Raw genomic sequence first — 22653 nt, 5'->3', positions numbered from 1 at the left:
CATCTTGATGCAGTGATAATGGAACGCAGTTCCTCTGGATGCCAGCAGGAGCTGCATGTTGACTATAAAAATATCCAGCATGTGAGTATAAAATTTTTCCCGTTTATTCTCAGGATTGTACTAGATGTTTCATTTAAAAATTCTGTCATAATCTTGCAACATTCCCCACCTTTTAACAGAAAAGAAGTCATGGGAGCATGCTACTTTGACCAGAACTGTAGTTTGCAAAGGAGGGGTACAAGGAGACAAGTTCTTTAATCCTTCCTTTTGTCACTGTGGTAATTTTTCTGCTCAAAATAGCAACCCCCTCCAGTTGGTTTATTGCCCATATGCAAAAACATAATAAATTTTATCTCATTTTGCTGTTCATGTTCCTCCCCCCTCCCCACCTTTCTCTAGCCCTTTCCTTATTTCTCTTTCAAACTACTGTAGACACCAAATTAAGTTCATTGGTAGTGCATCCAATGCTTGCAGTGGTGTACGGTGTCCAAATGGCGGCCGGAGACAAAAAACCTCCGGGTGCCCCCCTGCGGAGCACTGTTTACTTGCGAGTAAGCGCTGCAGTGCTTACTCACACAGTGCCTCGTTCCCTCACTCACTTACCCTTTCCTTTCCTTGCAGGCTCTGAGGCTCGGCTTCAGGGAAGCTGCCAGTTGGACAGCCTGTCTCTATGACTTTCTTAAAAGGGCAATACTCCAAAGATTGCTGAACACCCAAAGCTCTCTCGCCCAGGATAATTATTTAAGATAAACTGGTTACGTCTCTTCCAGGGGACTTGAGAAATCCTTAAAATTTGGTATTTCAGTGAGGCATTGCTGAGTTATTTTTTGGATAAAATCTTGTCACTCCACCCTGACTTGCACTGCCAATATTGATACAGTTACACTCAAATAAAAACAACCTCCTGGTAGCCCCTGGACCCAAAACTGTCTGGCTGCTCTCAACCAGGGCTGGGTTTTTTCAGTCCTGGCTTTGGCCTGGTGTAACTCTCTATTCAATGAGACCCAGGCCCTGTAGGTTCAGTTCTGCAGGACTTGTAAGACAGAAATGTTCCACTAGGCCTATAATTGAGGGTTGTGATGACTTCCATACCATCAGCCCTCCCTTCTCCCTCTCCCCTTTATTTTCCTTTTCTCTTTCCCATTCTTCTTTGAATCTTCGGTCATCTCCTGCTGAACCAACACTATCCGGCAAAGTTATGGCTTCCTCTTTAAACTACCATGCAACACCCAGACTAATAAGAAGGAAGAAATGTTTAGGCACCTTGTTAGGTAAAACTGATCAAAAATATTTCATTATTTATTATTTTTATTGGATAAGTTAAACAGTCCCTGCAGGACCTAGTTCAGTTCTGCAGGAAATGTTCCACTAGGCCAGGGGTCAGCAACCTTTAACGCCCAAAGAGCCATTTGGACCCGTTTTCCACGGAAAAGAAAACACTTGGAGCCGTGAATACTTTTTGACATTTAAAATGAAGATAACACTGTATATATTGTTTTTTTACCTTTACGCTTCGTATAAACAATTATAGTGTGTTATGAAATCCATGAAGTGTTACATCACAGTTATCAGCCAACCAGGCAGCTGGTACAGGAAAGCCAGAAGTGGCTTGGGATAGCTGTCTCGGACTGTGCCTCTCTAGGAACAGGGACTCTTTCCTATTAACCCTTAGGGTGACTCTCCGAAGGAGGTTGAGAGGACCCAAGCCACAAGGAGCTGCAGTACAAGGACGAAAGAGCCACATGCGGCTCCAGAGCCACGGGTTGCAGACCCCTGCACTAGGCCAATAGCTGAAAGCTGTGATGGCTTCCATGTTAGCTGGCCTCTTTTTTTCCCTCTCCCCATTAATTTTCTCTCTCTTTCCCATTCCATTTTTTGCCCACTCAATTTTTCTTTGAATCTTCCTATTGTCATCTATCTGTGAACCAACACTATCCAGCAAAGTTAAGGCTTCCTCTTTAAACTGCTATACAGCATCCAGACTAATAAAAAGGAAAAACTTTGGGGACTTTGTAAGCAATTCTGAGCTTGACTCAGCCAGGAAAGGTGCAGGATAATTAATAAACAAACAAACAAACAAATAATGCCATGATACAGCCAATGTTAAACAGTTTAATGTTTCAATGATTTGAATGGGAAAGATTTACCTGTGACTTAACTTTTGTACTGAAATCAAGGTTAGAAAGGCTTAACTTTTTTTGGATTGTTCCCTAATTTAATGGCAGCAGGATTTGCAGTTATATGACATTTTTGTATGACAGGAACAGCAGAAAAAGATATTAACATGATTTTAATGCAATTTGCTTTCAGTTACCTGAATCCTTCTTTATTTGTATCTGTGAGATGGCACGTCCCTCCATTCTGGCATGGATTCTGAATGCAGGCATTAATGGGGGTGCTACAATCTCGACCCTACCAAGAAATGTCAATGAAAACTGGTTAGTATTTTGCTATCTCTCTTATACAAACATGCATATTGTAGGGAGCATTCCTCAGCAGACCTAATCAGAAGCAAGCCCCATTTTATTCAATAGCCTTGCTCCCCAAAAAGCATTCTTAGGATTGCAGTCCTAGTTTACCCACTGGCAAGTCTGAAGACCTTCAGAATTATATCAACCAAGTAATCTGGTAAGTTGCTTCTGCCAATTAATGCTCACACCAAAAATGTCTCAAAGACACCAACATCAAAAGATATGAAATGAATAAATAAATATCAAATAAAAAAATAAAAACAGTACACAGTATTATAATGTTGATGACCATTTTAGATCCCAAATAGACGGGAAAGGATCGCAAGCACAATACATATTGGTATTCCATATCAGCATTAGCTGAAGCGTCCACTTTCTGCCTCTTTAGATGTTTCCTGTTTTTTATAGTGCTTACACTCAAAGAAAGATAAAACATATGAGTTCAATATATCTTAACTGGTACTGTTTTCTCTGCCATAAAACAGTTTTACATAATGTAATTTATTTTTGAATATAAACAAATTAAAAGCAGATACTTTTCGGTTGTAAGTCTCCAACTGATTCCTTACACCCATGCAAAATTCAATGCCATATAAAGCTACTGGAATTTATTTGGCAATAATTAACCAGAAAAAAGACCTTAGGATCACAGTGGAACGTGCACTGGTAATGTCAGCTTCTAATGCTGGGACAATGAAAAAAAAAAGGTTTTGAATGATTAGGCAAACGAGTGAATATTGTAATGCTTTTAAATAACACTATGATGATCAGTTCACCCTGTTCCTCTCTCCTTCTTCCTGACCTTGTGATCCAACTGCGAGAGAATCACAAGTCACTTTAGATCCTGACCCACAGTGTAAAAATAACTGCCTTAAACTATTCCACTCCATGAGATGTGTTCTTCACAGCTAATTTAGGTGGCTGTAAAATTCATGGACATTATGTACAGCAGCAGATACTAGATGAAAATGGAAGCTCCCTGGCAGTAAACCTCTGATTTCCATATGCTGATGAGATACTACCATAATCTACTTATAAGATTCTTGATGGCATCTGGTTCCTACTGCTCATCTGATCTGATAAGAATCTCTTGAAGTTTTTGGGCTTTTAATAGACAACTGCCAATTATTTTCTTCAGAAATTCAAGTTCATGATAAATGAGAACATAAGAAGCAGTGAAACAATGGCACTCTCACTATGTGAACAGTTTTAATTGCTTCTGTTTCCCACCATTTAAAGTAATCTAAATCCACAATAAATGTTGGCTACTGTCATGTAAGAAAAATAAAAGATAGTGCCGCTTCATTGTATTGTATGTTGTACTTAATTGTACTGTGTTTTGTACTCAATTTACACAGAACAGAAAATCCTTTCTATTCTTTCTCTAGGCAATATTACATTAATAGGGATGGAGACATGTTGAATTTAGGATAAGTTTAAAGGTTACTGAAATGTTAGCCAGCATAAATATTTCTAGGATAAAGAATATACAGAGTCATATAACAAGTAAGATATTTCCTGCACCTTCTAATAAGACGAAATTGAATTTAAAAATCTTATAAAAAAGCTCTTCAAGTCCTTGTTCTTTAGTGGCCATTCATCCTTGTTGTATAAAGGTCAGTCCTCCGGATGTTATTTCTAGTGTCCTGTATTAAGAGGCAGGAAAGGCACTGAAAGGGACGCCAGCAGTTGGGTTGCTATATGTCTTGTATAAGCTACTTCTTGGATTCTGAATCTTCAATCTGGAGTCTGGGTATTTGCCATTTAAAAACAACATACATCCACAGCTGAAAATCAGGTCTCCAGAGGACTGTACTATACTGTAAAATTCCTGCTTACATTCCTGTTTACTTGTATTAATGCTTAACAGGGCTGACTGGCTCCAGATTGACTGCACATTTAAACACAGCACCTTGCAATAAATGACTTAAAGCATAAACAAGTCTATTACAGGGAACACTTACAAATGCATATTTTTCTAACTTTAGATTCTAACACTGTTTTGAGATATTAATGGAAGTTTACATGGTATTGCCCACGGCGTTCATGGCCAGAATGACTAGGGTGTTGTGGGTTTTCCGGGTTGTATGACCGTTTTCCAGTAGATTTTCTCCTGACGTTTCACCTGCATCTATGGCTGGCATCTTCAGAGGATCTTACATAGTATGTTAAATAAAGAGAATGGAGGATTCTACTTTCACTTTTATGGATACAAATAGCATTTTCCTTTTTATTCTTGCTTTTTGGGAATCAGAACAAAGAGAGGATTTCTGTGCCTGGAGTGGGGGCTGATTCCCTTCTCCCACTGCAGACTTTCTCTGGACTGGCTCCCTCAAGGTTAACTAGTTTTGGGACAGGAGGCAAGGAGCCACCCTGAAGCAGCATTGAGCTTTTGGAATTGCAATTGGAAGTTGGGAGAGATGTGCAAGGTCTACTCAACTGATGGAAATCCTTCAATAAGCAGAAATGTTCCATAGAATTAAGACCTTTGAAACTGGATGCAGAGAAAGGACCTCCACATTTATTAAAGGGGAAATTTAGTAGAAGTTTCAGAAGTTTAAAAAAAATTGCTTTTCAAACCATTGTTTTTCTAGAAAACAAGAACAATCTTCAGCAAGTGGCATAATTCTGCTCAGTTTTATGAAGATTGAAGTAAGAATTTGACGCACAGTCCAAAAGAATAAAAACTCAGGTTTGGAAGTGTACCATTTTACCAATAGACCTGGTTGGACAATATATTAGGATGAGCACTAATAGTAGTGATATGGAATTTATCAATTAGATTTGAGAATGTAAGATTTATTCCATTAACCAATAAATTATATACTATATGTGAAGAGGGGACTGGAACTATATTTGTGGCTAAAATAAGAGTTGTGGTTTCCAGTTCCTCCATGATTACATTTCTCACACTGTGAAAAACCATGGCTATGATGATACATAGGAACAAGTTTAGAAATGTAGCGTTTATTATTTACTGAGTCTTGTTGAAGAGTAATGTATACAATTTATTGTCGAAGGCTTTCACGGCCGGATTCAACTGGTTCTGGATGGTTTTCCGGGCTGTGTGGCCGTGGTCTGGTGGTGGTGGACACAGTGAGAAACAGACTTTTCTCTATGATACACCTCTGAAGATGCCAGCCACAGATGCAGGCGAAACGTTAGGAACAAAATCCACCAGACCACGGCCACACAGCCTGGAAAACCCTCCAGAACTAATGTATACAATTGTTTGGTTCAGAGTGAAATGTTTGCATATTTTCCTCTCACAATAGGGTAGTTGTTTCCCAGGAGAATTCTGAATAATACAGCCAGTACTGTGTTCCATCTTAACCCTGCTGAAACTGTGAACATACATTCTAAGATGGCATTATTAAAGTTGGGACTTTAAGGTTATGTGGCTATCTGATGTCAATCATAATAAATCTTTGAACTTACTCCAAACGAAACTCCCTGCAAGGTTTTCATTAACAGTGGGAGTTACCGTGCAAATTTAATTGCCAATTTTCATTTGTATTTTGTGTATTCTCATCGATCTTCTGTGCTTTAATTGAATCTTAGTGAGCAACCAGTAGCACACTCAGTGTTCTACTCTTACTATTCTTAATTATGCTATTTTGCATTGCCTGATTGACCACAATATTATTCCATCTTCCTTTGAGTCTCCCTTTAAATTCTAAAACACAAATGGCTTTTATTATAATAGTCAAAGCTCATAAATATTTGCCAATTACACAAAAGGGCCATAGGGAATCTCTTCATGTGTGGGGAATAAGCATGGGCATGAGTCTAAAACTATTCTTTAAAGAACAGTTCCATCTGCCAAGCCACTGCTGAAACTATTACTTTATTCGGCAATGGATTCCATACGACAAGTGGAAGTGTAAATAGGGAAACATTCAGTGCAAATACAAAAAAAAATTGCTTAAGCCTAAGGGCACTTTGAATTTAAGGCTTTATCAATGGTGAAACATCCAACGTCTATTTTTTTCATGTCTACACTTTTTAGACATCCATTTTAAGACCCGTCTTGATTGGGCTTAGGATGCTGACTAAATACTATGCTGGGATATCTTGCAGTTACACTGGCAGCAAGTTGAACCAGTGCAGCATCATAATAACCTATGTACATAGAAATGGTTGGTTTCAGGACTGGGCTACGGGCAGAGGAGGACCTCACTCGTTTCCTAACCTTCTCCAGTCCCAGATGTGACCCTCTCATCATTATGCTACTGAAAACCCTGGTGCAGCTGTAACCCCCATGCCCAGAATGGGTTGGCCCAGTAAGGGGGTGGAGACTCGGAGCAGCAGAAAGGCTGAAAGAGCTCTTTACAGAAGCAAGGCTACCAGACTCGGACCTTGATTTCTATAAGCCCTTAACACCTTGTTAAGGTAATTTCAATATTGTTGGGAACTACTGGGAAGGTAGTTGTTGTTTGCTGTGTTGTAAATGTTGGAGTTTATTGTTTCAGGGTTTTCTTTTGTGGTTGTAATGGGTGAGAGTTCTCCTGGAGACCTTCATCATGTTGCAACCTGTTCATCAAGTCCTTGGAGTCTTCAGGAGCCAGCCAACTTGCAAAGGAGAATTTGGACTTGGCAATATCAGTAGACTGTAAATAGAAGGACTTGTAATGCAACCTGAACAGGACCTTGAATTGTAACGTTAAATGTTGATGTTTTAAAAGTGTAAATTGTAAAGAAAAGTAAACCATTTTGTTGTTTAAAAATTGTTGTTGCAACTCATTCCAAGTACTGCCCCACAGAACCCACAAGCTGAGGTTACACAGCTTGAAGTCATCCCATAGTGACCCATGAAGAAGAAAAAAATACACCTACCACGTACACCCATGCAGCTTAGGATACTGGCTAAGTCTGCAGCCAGTCACAACTGGCAAAAAGCAATTTGGCTACAGTTGTGGACTTCAACCCACATCTGTGCAGCTCACAAGAGAAGGTTAGCTCTAGACTCTTGCTGTTTGTGCCACTGGTGCTCATGAGAGTAAAGAGACTAGCTGTTCCTTTCTCCCTCATTTCTGGTGTTCTCTGTGTGGGCATCAGGGGAACGTGGCGGCACTGCTAGGCAGAGATCGGTTGAGTTGTGTGTGAGTGTCATTGGTGGATGTTAGTGGGGTTGCTGTATACTCTGGTGTGATTGCTATACAGTCACAGCCTTGCCAAGGGGTGTTTGAATCACCTCTTCCACCTCTGAAGAATGATGAAAGAATACTGACTATGGTTGCCAGTACCATGGTGGCATGCTATAAGCATGGGGGTCTTTGGATGGGAGTGCCAATCTATATGGTGCTTTTATAATGCATGGGAATGGGCCCTATTTAAGTGAGACAGCACATATGGTGTGGGTCATAGTTTCGATTTCAAGATAAAGAATTTCAGATAGGCCAGGGAAGGATCAGAGTTTATTCCAGTGAAAAGAGACCAGATTGGACTAGATGGATCTATGTACTCCCTTAATATGAAACAGCAATATGTTACAATCTTTTACTTGTCCAACATCAAAATAACCTTGTGTGTTAAATCAACCAGTATGGATTCATAATGGATTATTCAGTGGATTGGTTGTGTCTATCACATCCAATATGTATTGTTTAAGTTGAACCTGTTTTATTTGTTCAATTGCTTATGTTGTAGGGGGTGGTCTATATATCAGCAGCAATATAATCAGTGCTGATTGGGTTTTCTGTGTGCTAAAATGTACCTATATTTTTGGAAAATGTGTCTTTAATGGTATGGTACTAAAGTGTTGACCCAGGAGCAGTAGATGTTCTTATGCAGGCACCACATAAGCCCTTTATGGATTAGCCACAATTTGGATTATTAGACTCAGCCCCATGAGGTAATTTAACACTGCAACTTCATCTATGTCAATTATGTCCTAATTTCCAAATGGATAAGGTTGCAAAAAAGTGCTAGTTCAGCTCTTGAGTAATTTAAGATTCCAACTTTAGTTGAAGCAGTGACACATTTAACTTATGGCAACACATGTGGCTGAAGGCTTGCTGCTTTTATGATTATGAACCAGAAAAGGAAAATATTTTTTTAGTTGTGTTGCTGACTAATCAATTAAACTCCTTCAGCTCTTTTGCTGAAGTTCATACTTGGATTAGGGTCCCCTGCTTCACTGCTATAGCAATGCACTCCTCCACACACAATTTTCTACACGTCTAGATCAAACAAGGAATAACACATACTGAGAGGGCAGACTTAGGACAATTTATCTAGGTAAAGGAAATAGCTTCCAGATGGACAGATATGTTTGGTGGTAGCTGGTGAGAGGGAAGAAAGGTATTGTTACTGAATTAGCATGCCTTTCTGGTGGGGATTAGCTTGGTAACAAGGAAGTGATTCTTCTGCACATTTGAATTATACATTTAAACTTTTCAAATATCATTTTTGTTTAATAATCTGTAGCAAAAAGATAGATGTGGGCTGGAGGGGAATGAAGCTTATTCAGTTTCTACCATGTCTACCGTACAAGTTGTTTTTGGGTATTGTGTTCTCCTTCCCCCTTATGTTTGGGTCCATTATATCTGTCAATCTTATGCCATCATCACTAGGTACACACATAGGTAACAACACTTTTAGGTTTGCAAGTTGAAATGATTAATACGTCCAAAGTGCAAGACAGAATATGAAATTTTAAAAATTGCTTTTAAAGAAATGTATTCATATTTTTATATTTGTATTTATTTGATGTTGATGTACACCGCCCTGAGCCCTCCGGGGGAGGGCGGTTTAAAAATGGAAATAAATAAATAAATAAATAAATAAATAAATAATGTTCATGTTTTCTTCCTTCACATGCGTCTGCACTTCCCCCATGATATCAGCTGTTGTAAATGCATGTCTCTCACTATTCACTATCAGCTTTGTAAACCAGTGAGGCACCAGTGCAGGCTATTTGCTATAAACTTACTTCTTTTCTCCCCTGTACCCTCTTAAAGCATATTATTTAAGCAGTCAACAGCAATAACATTTAATTTAGTAGTATAGTCCAGCTGCTCTCGTACCTTGTAGCCAAATGGGCAAGTACATCTGTAAAAATCTACTGGATCATTATTGCAAGTCCCATTATTTTTACATGGATTGGATAGACAAGGATTACACTTGGACACAATGCTGATATCAATGGGCCCTGAAAAAGAAAAACACACTGTTACAATTGAAGACATTTTCCTGTAATCTGTATTCATCACTGTTCTGAGCACATATCTTGCTGCTGGAAATCTGAAGAACTTTAGTTGAATTACGTTGCATGTCGGTAATTGGTGATCTGCACCAAAAACGAATTAAGGGCAGTACTGTAAGAAGGGCTCTTTTAGAAAGATTCATTATACCATGATATTCAAGTAATGATTGTAATGATCAAAGAGTAGCAACCAGAAATACTTGTAATTTGTCAAGCTATTGTCATGCAAGCAGCAACGACCAAAATAAAGAGAATATTGCACATTACAAATATAATCATCAGGTGAACTAGAAGAATCAGTCCCTTTTTTCATTTGAGTCTCATGGCCAGAAATGTTTCTTCATCCCTAATTTTCACTGTGGTTATAGTTTGCAGCAAGGAAGAGGGCCGTTGGTCTGACAGGCAGTGCAAACCTTAATTGATCCTATTAGCAAAGTACATAGTTGTGCACAGCAGAATGAAACAAGAAGAGGTCTATTCTTTTGAGTCAGCTGGAAGTTTAACATAACAAATAAATAGTAGATTTTAGCAACGTGAGCCATCAAAATTGAACCACAGTATAGAGTCCTGTTGACTGAATGATTTCTTCTGCAGGGAAAAGAGAGAGGGGAAGCAGCCCCAGTGCTTCTTGCAGGGCAGTGACAATATAGTATGAGTGACAATCAGGGATCTGGGGTGACATGAGAGACAAACCAGAAGTAACTGTATGTCTGAGTACAACATAGTTTGTTATTGTTTGACATTTATGCAAATTTATTTTTCAATACACTGTTTTGAGTGTCACGTTTCCTATTTACAGATGGTAAGCTGTTCCTTTACAACATGCAGCATTTCTTCTTTAGCTCCCTTAGGCAGTAAAAAAGGCTGAAAATGTAAACAGTAATTAAAAACACACAAACACATTAAAACAAATGCCTGCATGCACACACACTCACACAGACCCCACGCATTTTTCCACATGCATTTATAAAGTATTATTTGAAAAAAACTGTCATTTTTTTCTGAGCAAACTGTCTGAAAGGCAGTTCATTGATACAATTATAGTCCTATTATGTCTTTCTGCAAGTTGGTAGTGGTTTTGAGAAAACCTAGGTATAGCATGTTTCCACAGGAATTATTTGCCTCCAGTTAAATGCTGTGGGGAAGTGTTTTCTGTTTCTGCTTCCCTACAGCATCATAGAGAGTTCATATACCTCCCAAGGTTTCCCTAGCTTTTCTCTAATCTTTCTCAGACTTGTTTTCCTCCTTTGTTTTTTTTAAAAAAGATAAGCCTTTAGTCCTGTTTTTTGGAGCTACATAGATAAAATTAAATGGGCTAGGACTTTAAAAAAAAAGAAAGCTGGGAACTCACAGAATCTGATACATATTTTGGCGTGATGTTAGTGTGTATGCGTGTATGCAGGGGCACAGGGCGTACGTCTGCTCTGGGCGCAGTTCTCCCTCACTGTCTCTCAGTGTTTTGGACCAATATCTCTGCCTCTCAGTGTTTTGGACCAATATCTCTGCCTGTCACAAAGAGAATATTCTTCCGGAAATTCAGGACTGCCCATTCACGAACCTCTAGTGGCCTTGGACCAGCATATCTACGGGACCGTCTCTCCCTATATCGCCCTGCTAGGCCCCTCCGCTCCTCGGAGGCGGACCTTCTGGTGATCCCTGGCCCCAAAGTGCGGTCCGGTTATTGGTTCCTCTACAAGGGGACCTGTGGCTTTTACAGCCCTGGCCCCTGCACCTGGTGGAACAGGTCTCCAGAGATCCAGGGTCTCTGCGGGACATACAAGAGTTTCCAAGCCGGGGCCTGTAAAACGGACCTTGTTCCGTCAGGGCTGTTTGGCCAGCCAGGATAACACCGGCTACACTCTGTGATGCAACGCTGCTTGGCTACGTTTAGCCGGACAATAATTCACCTTCACACTCTGTGATATCTGGCCTCCATGGGTACAAGAAATGGGGAAGGGGAAACAATTTTAATTGCCATCAGAATTTTAATAATTTATATATGGTTTTAACTGAGATAAATGCGGAATGGATTTTAACTGTTTTATATATTGATGGACACCGCCCTGAGCCCTTCAGGGAAGGGCGGTATAGAAATTCAATAAATAAATAAATAAATAGGCGCCAAACTCGCGGCCCTCCAGATGTTATGGACTACAGTTCCCATCATCCCCTGCCAGCATGATGCTGGCAGGGGATGATGGGAACTGTAGTCCATAACATCTGGAGGGCCGCGAGTTTGACACCTGTATTCTAGAAAATGTGTGTAAATTCCATAAAAAACTTAATGTCAGAGCCAGTGTTCACAAATGAAAGGTGCAAAATAAAAATTAAAATGGAATGATCCATCAAGAAGTGATGAAACACCATCTAAAAGGACTTGGCAAGCATTTTTCTCAAGCCAATTAAGCAAAAGACAACACTGGCACACCCAATTGGTTAAAGCAGACAGAGAAGCTTGGTTAAGCAGTTCATATAAAAATTAGATAACTTTTTGCAGATGACAAAGTTAGTTAAAATATTTGTCTATAAAACCTGATTTCCCCCTATTTTTAAAAATTAATTTTAGTTGAACAAAGTAACATAATATAAAAATAGACGTAACTAAATATAAAAGAAAAAAATCTGATTTTTAAAATAGTTACATTACATAGGACTACAATCACACAAGGCCATTCATATAAATAATAGATGTGTACCAAGGTGACTAAAAATATATACTGTGTTTTATCGTTTTCAAATCTGTGACAGAAAAGTACATTCTATAGACAGAAAAGGTGCAGTTACACCAAAGACTAATAGGTGGCAGAACTATCATCATTTTACATTCATAGAGTTCTCCTATACCAGGGGTAGGGAACCTGCGGCTCTCCAGATGTTCAGGAACTACAATTCCCATCAGCCTCTGTCAGCATGGCCAATTGGCCATGCTGGTAGGGGCTGATGGGAATTGTAGTTCCTGAACATCTGGAGAGCCGCAGGTTCCCTACCCCTGTCCTATACCAATAACCTCGACACATAATGCCTTGGGTCAAATGATATGGAGTAAGTTCACCAGCAGCAATGTAGTGTATGGTAGTAAATACATTGTTTCCCAATAGATTACACCTACCTTTGCATTGGAAACGCTGGGTTGGTGTCGTGAGCAACAGTCTGTCTGCCATGTCATCTGGACTGCTGCACCGTGCAATCCCTGGTTCTTTGTAGCCCGCCTTTACCCACTCTGAAAGCCAGCGCAGGCTACAGTCACAATGCAAGGGGTTAGTGCCAAGCGCCCTGAAAGGGTAAGAACAAAGTGATTCAGCAAGTCTCTAAAACTTTTTGTCCCATATGTTCTTGCATTATTATACTTTTATGCAGATGTGATGATCATATATTTTTAGTTTTCCTTTATTGCTGGTTTCTGAGATATCCAGCACAACAAATCACAATCCCTTTCCTACCATGTCTTTCCCTCTGCTTTCAAGTATCAGCATGAAAACTCATCTAATTTATGGAGAGACTGAGGCTTACATCCCTTACACTATTGCCCTTGGCCGCACTGAGCAGTCCAGAAGTAGGAAGAAGAGATTGGCGGGAAGCAGGTAGATGAGAAGAAAGAAGAGAGAGGATTTAAACTTTCCTCCTTTCAAGGTAGTCCTTCCAGATGTCAGCTTTCAGGTTAGGCACTGCATCCTAGTCCAAGACTGTGCAAGCAAACCTAAGCAGATCTGGTTCTGGTGGGTTTTCCGGGCTGTGTGGCTGTGGTCTGGTGGATTTTGTTCCTAATGTTTCGCCTGCATCTGTGGCTAGCATCTTCAGAGGTGTATTACAGAGAAAAGTCTGTTTCACACTGTGTCTAAGTGAGAAGGGAAAGTTTAGTGGGGTATATTGTCCATGTCCCAGGGTGGGGAACCAATCATTAAGTGTTTGGGTGGAACTTGCTATGCAAAGGTGTGGTTGAGTGCATTGTATTGCGGGTGGGGTTATCAGTCCATTTTTTCAGTGTTCTCAAATAAAATATTATGTCCAGTTTTGTTTAACACATGTTCTGCAACTGCAGAACTGCAGAATTGCAGTTGCAGAACATCTGTTAAACAAAACTGGACATAATATTTTATTTGAGAACACTTAATAATACAAAAAATACAAAAAAATACAAAATATTAAAAAATCACAAATGGGGCGGAGCTTCAGACATATAATGGGGGGTTAAACCCTGGAACCCCCCCTTACATACATCCTTGGTTGTAAAAAGCAAAAAAAGCTGGCCTCATGCAAAATAAATCCTCTTGGTCTTAACTCGATTCTTTCACAGAAATGGGTACCCATGTGAAGGGAGAAACCAGGATAAAATAGACCCGAATTTTAAAATACTGAATGTAACCCGTTATAATTATGCTGTGCGGAATTGACCCAAAATGAAGAATCTATTACTTACAGTTTGCCGCTTAATTTACCTATGCACACTTTTTTGTCTATGGCTGATATTCTGATGTACTGAGTAGGTTCTACATCACTGGTTCCCAAACTTTTTTCACTCTTGCACCCCTCAGAAATCCATTTCCCTAAAACTGTACCCCCATATTAGCAAAGCGATTACATAATATTTTTGCGTACCCCCAAATGGGATGTTGGCTAAGTTCCTGTTTCTATGTATGAATCCCCATCAATCATGAACAATTTTGCATTGGTTAATGTGGAAGCCAAAAAATCAAGAGCAAATTCATAGTATGCAGTATGGTATAACTTAAAGGATCATGATCCTTTAAACTTAAAGGACAATCACTACGGCTTCTACCCAAAGGGCAATCTGTGTTGAGTACAATAATACTATTGGAATATTTTTCTAACATCATTATCAGTTTCAGTTTAACTTAGAACTGATTACTGCAAAAATTCTTTGCAACTAAAATGTCTTGTGTAGGACAATGGTTGAAAGGTTAAGGGCAGTAATTCCCAATAATCTTAGACTGGTTTTAACAAAGTTCTCACTCTACAGGAGTGTTTGGTTATATTCATGGATACAAAAAAATGAAATTGGGTTCAGCTCCTAGAGAGAACGGAAATTATTTACACAGAAAAAACGAACAAAAATTAATTTTGAATGTTGACTTTTTTCATTAAAGATAACATAAATAATTTCTGAAAATAGAGTTCATGCTCAAAAATGTTTTGAAAAAAATTGCAGATGGAATACTGACAGATGAAATCCTACTAATATTGTTGATATAATTCTACAGACAGGATTGATGAAACATCTCTGCCCTAGACAAACTCATGCTGAGAGTTCATGAGTTGAATTACCAACAGGGGTTCAGCCATCAAAATTAAATAAGTGCAACAGCAACATTTCCTTAAAGGGGCCACCGTACCCAATTTATATTCAAAATTCCTACAGATTACAAACACACTTTTAAATGTTTATACACACCCAGCTGTAGTTGTATTAATGAAATACACTGTACCATTTATTAATTTATCACTGATGCTGCAGCTGTTATCACAAAATATACCTGCTCCTAAGCATCCTTATTTGTAACTTCCACTGAAATCAGTGGAATTTACCTATGAGTTTCAAAAGTCTAGCATTTTCAAATTGTAAAAGCAAGACCCACATATCAAAACTTCTAGATTGTCAAAAAGCAGAAGACACCACATTTCTAACAACCTGTTCCAGTGGCAAAAGCCACTTAAGTTGGAAGAAGCCTTTGAAATACTGGAAGAAGGGTGGTTGTATCAGAGGCATAGCTAGGAAAAATGGAGCCTGGGGCAAAATCTGAGTTTTGCGCTCCCCCATGACCAAAGGTCACCCTCCCCCACTACAACCAAAGAACGATTTTTTGCACCATCTCAAAGCCATCATCACATTATAGAATTTGTCTCACAAATCTGAACACAGCAACGGGCCATGGCGCATAGCAGAGTTGAAAAATATTTGACAACATTTTCACAATGTTTTCAAAATGTTTAACAACTGTTATAACACTTAAAAGAATTTTATAAGTGTCATACAACTTAAAATGCTTTCAAAATGTTTTATTACTGTTGTGAATAATGTTTTATTACCCTCCACTCATTCCTCTGCATTTCTCCCAAGCATTGCCAGAAATAATAGCCAATTTGGATTAATATCAAACCTGCCCAAATAAGCCACAGTACAAGCAAGACTGAATTTCCATCTTTTCCTCTGAATGCCTATTTCACATTTCTATCTACAAGAACTCCAAGCACTGCCGAGTCGTCCTCTAATTGCTAAGGGTGCAGCCCAAAGTAACCCCTGGATGACCCAAAGGTTCTTTCCAGAGAGGGGGTGGTGGTTAAGTATTCATTTGAATTTATATGGTGAGCAGTCATCAGCCTGGGTATGTATGTATGTATGTATGTATGTATGTATGTATGTATGTATGTATGTATGTATGTATGTATGAATTATATTTTTAGACCGCCCTCCCCAGTAGGCTCAGGGCGGTTTACATCATAATTAAAACATACAATAAAATATAAAACAGTAGTTCCATCTGTAATTTAAAACAATCAATTGGCGACAGCCCCAAAAAAAAAAAAAAAGCTGCTGTGGGCTGCTTGGGCACAAACTCAGAATCTACTTTCTTGACTTGCTCTTGAAAAATCTGTCTTGAGTGCTGAAACTGTGCAGAACTTCCACGTTCACAGGCAGTAAACCTCTGAATACCAGTGCCAAGAGGCAACATCAGACTTTGGCCTCTATGCCTTTTTGTTGAACTTCATGGAGTTTACTGTGACGAGTTTACTCCCAGCATTCCAACACATCACTTTCTACAATCCCAGATGCAGAGAAATTATGAACAGCTATGTGTTTGTGTCCCCTGCTCTTTCTTCTAGGCTCCTTTGTTTACAATTTAGACATCACAAACATTGAAGATATAGCTATTATCTAACGTTGTTCAGAACTAGGGTTGCCTGCTCCAGACAGGGAAATACCTGGAGATTTTCAAGGTGAAACCTGTGGAAGGGGTGTTCAGAGAGAGGACAGTGCAGTGAAATGCAGAATCTACCATACAAAGTTGCCATTTTCTCCTGGTGAACTGATCTCTGTACCTGGAAATCATTTGTAATTCCAGGAGATCTCCAGCCACCACCTGGAGGTTGGAACAATATGACTTGAACTCTTTAGCTAACTATTAAATATCTGAAATTCATTTCACTATCTATAGCGAAAAACCACATTATGCACTTACTTTGAGAGACACTGCATTTTAAATTACAGTATATGCCAAAAGCTATACCAAAAACAAAATAGCCACAAGCAACTAAAACAGCAAGGGGGAAGACTGGAAGGTTTAAAGATCGATCTTTTTCAAGTGAAATCAAGTATGCAACACTTACATGTACATGCATAATTTTTAAAACTATATGGCTTATGCATAATATTAAAAAAAACTACTAATTAAAACTTTGCAGGTTCAGTTGTTCAAGTTTCATGGCTGGATGCATTCTAGCATTTATGAGATTATTTTGTAAACTCTCCAGATTCTGAATCTCCAAAATTCATGCTGCCTGTTTGCATAATGAAGTTTTATAGTGCTAAACCATTACCTATAAAGGGATTATTTTCATATTCAATGCATTAAACAGCTCGTGCAAATGCAATTCACAGATATCATACTGTGCTTATGTTGGAAGATAACAGGTAAAAGCCACTCAATAGCTTTTGTTTTGATTAGCCCCCTTGTGAAGCCTCTGTAAAACTCAAAGCAGAAAGTCTTTTCTTTTAAAACTTACCAGTGCAACTTTCAGAAGGGCATGCATGATCTCCTCTCTACTGTCCCTGCTGGCTTCATCCCAGCCCTTTCATCAGTTTTCTCTCGCCCCCTTCATGAGGCAAAACTGAAAGTAGGAGCCAATGAGCAGAAGGCTCATTTGCATGCAGGCTCTGAGGGTGCTGGGGGACAGTTTGGAGGAAATATCCTTTTGGAGGGGCAGAAAAGGATGAGGGCAAATTACAAAATAGTGATTTTCAGATGCCCTGAAGATGCTGAGAAACTGTGTAAAATGAACTTGGAACTCACCATAATTTGAAAGATTTGCTGATTGTGGAGACATAGGCCGCTTCCACACGGCCATGCTGGGGGTCATGTACGCTGACCCAACCTCCCCGGGACAGTTCACACGAACGGTCCCGGTAACGACCGGGCAGACAGCAGCGCCCGATCGATTTACCATCCCTGCAACCATTCGGCGTGTCGCTGAGGCCAGGGGACACGCCCCCTGCCCTGCGCGACCGCTCCGGACCCCCTGTGAGACCGCTCCCCCTTGCAAATAGCTCCCTCGGGATGGCGTTTTTGCCGTCCCCAGGGCACTGTAAAAGGCCCATGCGAAAAGGGCCACAAATACAAAGCTGAGTGAGTTTTTTAATATATAGAAACAGAGAGAGAGAGAGAGAGAGAGAGAGAGAGAGAGCACACCAGGCAAGGAGAAGGAGGATGACGACAAGGGGGTGCGATTGGGGAGAAGGAAGGGGGCGGGGTGCGATCAGGTGATTTTGTGCCCCCACGTGACTCCCACGGGGAGTGCCCAGGGTATTTGTCCCCAGATGTCCCCGTGGGAGCTTCACCATTGGGTTGGATCCATACTACTATTAGAAAAATGTTACTTCTTGCTACAACACTTCTTGCCATTATTGCATTTGGTCTGCCATAACATACCTTCTATCTACTTTGCATTCTATAGAAATTATCTATTTTTTTCACTCAGCTCGTATAGTTCATTTTTGCTCACAGCTTTCCTTCATGCTGATACCAATTTATGGATATGTTCCTGTGTTAGGTCAGCAGTTATGCTATGGGAGTTATATGCTTCCTATTAATGCATGGGCCTGATTCAGATAATGATTACATGTGGAGGGAAAGTTTAGAGCTGAAATAATGCTAAGGAGCCATTATTTGTCTCACAGCTACATGCTAAGATTCCCCAATAGGACAAAGAAGAGCTCCTTAGTGACATATGAGGTTGGGAAAAACAGCTTGGGGATGAAGGTTTCCCTATGCACTATAGTCAATTAAATTATATGATTTTAATATATTGTTAATATATTGCTAGTTGATCTGATTTTTTGAGATCAGGTAATTTAAAACAATAAATTCATTCGTATTGTGAGTGCTTTTCATTTTGAGTTGCGTAGCTCTCTGACCCGAATTCCGGTGTTTCTGTGTGACTAAAAGACAATAATGATTACCCATCACAATTAGAAAAAACAACAACCTGCACTTAGTTTGATTTCTAAAAAAAGACCCCTGCACAAATGGTGCACGACATGTTTATATGATCTGAGTCCTTGTATGACAATTTTCTCTGAAAATAAAAGGTGTTATTGCCACTCAAAGCCAAGCCAATTAACTGACCCAGAATATATTATTCCAGATTGAGACATTCTAGTTTTACACTCATCATCTGAAGTGGAGGCTTAATGAAGGTCAAGAAGCTAATTCAGTGTTGAGGCTTCAGAGAGCATTTGAAAACTACATAAAAAATTCTACTCCAAAGGTTATTTGTTTCAGTTCCTCACTGGAAGAGGTTTCATTCTATTCTAAGGAACAGATCCTGGAGGAAATCATTAGTGGCTTGTAGTGATCATGTGGATCCACAGCCATTGTGAGGGGGATGGGTCACATGGGGGGCGCACTTGACAGTCTGCCCCCCCCCCAAGGTGAGGAGTTGGGACACTGTCACTACACCAAAGCCTGTCCCAGACTGGAAGGTGGAAGCGGTGGAGCAGTTCCAAGTGACTGGTGTGCTGCCTCTTTGTGGGCAGCGGTTAGCTCAGGGGAGGCCTATGCTAATGAGGGAGGGGCTTTGTGGGCCCGGCCAGCTGACTGGTCCCATTCGCTGGCTCACCTGCCTGGCCACAGTGAAGTACCCAGGTTGGATGGGCTGGGTCAGGCCAGGGGCATCTCTCATGGTGGGTGGCCTCCTCTCTCATGCCACTTCCTTAACTTGGTCCTCCTCCCTTTGCACATGCACCTGATGCTTGTGCAAGCTGCACTAGGGTAGTAGAGTTCAGGTGGTTTTGGAAAGGGGGACAGGGAAGGAAGGAGGGCCAGCCCGAAAAAGAGAGACAGTGAGAGGCCAAGCTTCCTGCAGGGGACGTGGTTTTTTCATGCCTAGGCAGGCCCCCCTTTCTCTAGCCTGGCAAAACCCACAGATTCCTCCTGTAGATCTCCCCCTCCCATATCTCCAATCCTCTTTCAGAGAGGGAGCAGTCAGGACCTGTGTCTGCTAGGCCACCTGAGGGAAGCTACTGGGGAAGCTAGTGGGGCCCTGTGACATGCAGGCCACCTCGCCAGGGCGCTACAGAGCACCAAGGTCATGACAGGCACACAACTCCATTCTTTGGCCTCCAGCCCTTTTCTTGCCTCCCCTGCAGTGATAAAAATAAAGCCAGTGGGAGTTTGGATCATTAAATAAACCAGGCTTTGGCATTTCTCAGCTGGGAAGGAGTCCCAGAGAGTTCAAAGGGACTGGCTGGGGTTCCTCTTGCCCACATCTTCTGTGTCTAGAACAAAGTCTTATTTGCAGGCCAGGCTGATCAGCCTCTATTTCTATTTGGGAATCCTGAATTGAAAATAGACCTCTTTCCTCTGAGAATCTGAGTCTCTGGACCTTCAGGGGGTTTCTTTTTTCTCTTGTTCTCTCTTCCTTCATTACTCTCTCTCTCTCTTTCCTGCATGCCATGGTAGGGAAGTGGATTCGGGGGGTGGGGGGTGGGGTGCAATTTCAGTGGTTGCCCTGGATGCCATGTTTTGTAGCTATGCCCATGTGTGGATCTGATAATAATTTATTTAGTCCAGAAATTTTGGAACAGTTTGAGTTTTTCCTATGATATAAGGACATTCGCCTGACCAGAAAACTTATTCATTGGAGGTCTTCAAAGCCTCTTAGGTGAGTAACTCTGGTCCCTGATGACTTAAATACGCCAATTAGTTTTGAAACTTCATCATACAACACAGCAGTGAATCAGGAACCAAAAGTGTTAAGGGAGCCAACATATCCCAGCATTTCAAAGGGAAAGTTTATTGTTGGCAAATCCTAGGGTTATCCTAAAGTTATGCCAGCAAAACCCACGGCATGGTCCATAGGTGTCCACAACAAAGGGAAAGTCCAAGCTCCCCCAATCCCTTGCCTGATAATTTCAGATTCACCCACAATCTCCAGTGTGGCACAGGATACTGACTACAGTCACAGACAATCATACCTCTCCTCAGTGGCTGGACAGTCCCCCCCACACCCAGTCATCCCCCCAATTCTGCATAAACCAGGACACGCATAGCTCAGATGATAGGGTGCACAGATGATGTTCTGTCACTTAGGAACCTACTGAGCACACTACAACCATGCAGTGTTGCACTTTGGCAGTGAGAAATACACAGAGAGGGAGCTTAGCACTAACACTCAAAGGAGAGAACATTCCAATGTTACTAAGCCATCTTTGATCAGAACCCTTATAGGTACTTCGTCTCTAAAGATACTGGATAGATTGGTGATGGCAACCAATTCATTGGACTTCATGTCAATGTTTCCGATGCTGCTGTTTAATAAAATTTGAGTGGCAGCTGTAATGCTGCAGATAGTTGGGAGATTAGGCTTACTCTCAGTCCCAATGTCCTTCAGGTGATATGTGCAACTCCCACAGGCTATGGGGACAGACAGATGATCTAAGGGGGCGTGAATGTTCCTGCAAGGGAGAAGATGATAGGCATCTGGGTCTCACTCCCCCACAATACTGCTGGCATCTGGTAAGTCATGCAGCTTGTTGGGGGGAATATGATTGGCACAGAAGGGGTAATGGGGGCACAAAAGATTATGGCAGTGATGGAGCATTTAAATGCGGGGGAGAGACAATGTGAAGAGTGTGTGCCAAAATGATGGCCATCTGGGGGGACCCATCTACACGGCTGTCCTCCCCCTTTTGAGGTTGTATATGGGGCAAAGCTTCAGTTGTGAATGGCGAGCTGCCTTTGTGCTCTCCCTGTGAAGGGATCAAACCAGGGGTCCAACATATGCTATTGAAGTGAACTGGCCTGTGACTATCTTGGCATTGTTTCCTACATGGTTCCATATGACTGGTGGTGATATCAGGACTGCAGTAGAATGCCTAATGTCATATGCTATTCATACTCTGCATGTGCCTGGATGCTGGTCCTTGGCTGCAGGAGACAGAGGTTTGAACCTGGCCTTTGACTTGTATTTTGCTCCTATCAGCTAACAGTCAGGCAATAAGCCTTTTGGCTGCTGTCTCTCTTACTCCGGTCTTGGATCCAAGCTTTTTGTCTGACACATGTGTGTTCTTCCAGTGGATGGAGAAACCATTGCTGGAGGTGCCGCTGTGTACTGCTATTCTGCTTCCCTGATTACTGCAGTCCCCCTGCCTGCCAAACAGGAACTCCAAAAATGGGCTGGAATTCAAACGTGTTTCTCTGGAGTGTCCTGGAGTGCACTGATGCCAGGACTCCTGCTGTACATATTGTGAGCTTCTCTAAGGGCTCAACGTTGGTGAGTCTTTCCTGTCTTCTGGTGCTTTGCCAGTGGGAAGGGCAGCATAATGTCAGGGAGTCATGGCTGCACTGGGAGGTGGTGGTCAACTGCACCCATGTGTGCTACTTACACAGAGATAAAAAATAAGGCCAAGGAACTTGTTCCATTGGAACAATGGAACAAGATTAAGTAAAAATACATTTTATTACTCTGTTAAAATTCCCAGTATAACCAATGCATTTCGCCAATATGCTTCTTCAGGAAATCTGTTAGTCTTGTGTTTCTTCAAAAAGATAACAAGTTTTTTTTCTGAACCATTAGCCTTATTTTTTATCTCTTAGTAACTGACTGGTGCAGACATATCATTTTCTCCCCACTTACATGGACATCAGCAAGATGTCACTTCCTGTTGTTTGGAACTCTGGTGTATTCACTGGGCCTTGCAGAGAGATCCTTACTTTTCCCCCTATGGAATTGCTATAGGGT

The 22653-nt window shown here is 40.9% G+C and overlaps 1 protein-coding gene across 2 annotated transcripts in view; it reads right to left on the bottom strand.

Moving 5' to 3' along the window:
- SLIT3 (slit guidance ligand 3) overlaps positions 1-22653 on the bottom strand; it is a 585281-nt gene that overhangs the window by 79844 nt on the left and 482784 nt on the right. For both annotated transcript variants that reach the window (XM_048487936.1, XM_048487937.1), the window contains 3 exons: positions 12788-12951; positions 9500-9624; positions 2315-2412 (listed from right to left, as the gene is read on the bottom strand). In XM_048487936.1, coding sequence (XP_048343893.1) covers positions 2315-2412; positions 9500-9624; positions 12788-12951 — 387 coding nt within the window. The remainder of the gene's footprint in view (positions 1-2314; positions 2413-9499; positions 9625-12787; positions 12952-22653) is intronic.

This window comes from Sphaerodactylus townsendi, linkage group LG03, assembly GCF_021028975.2.
Source record: "Sphaerodactylus townsendi isolate TG3544 linkage group LG03, MPM_Stown_v2.3, whole genome shotgun sequence".
NCBI lineage: Eukaryota > Metazoa > Chordata > Lepidosauria > Squamata > Sphaerodactylidae > Sphaerodactylus > Sphaerodactylus townsendi.
This window is presented reverse-complemented; position numbering and strand designations above follow the sequence as displayed.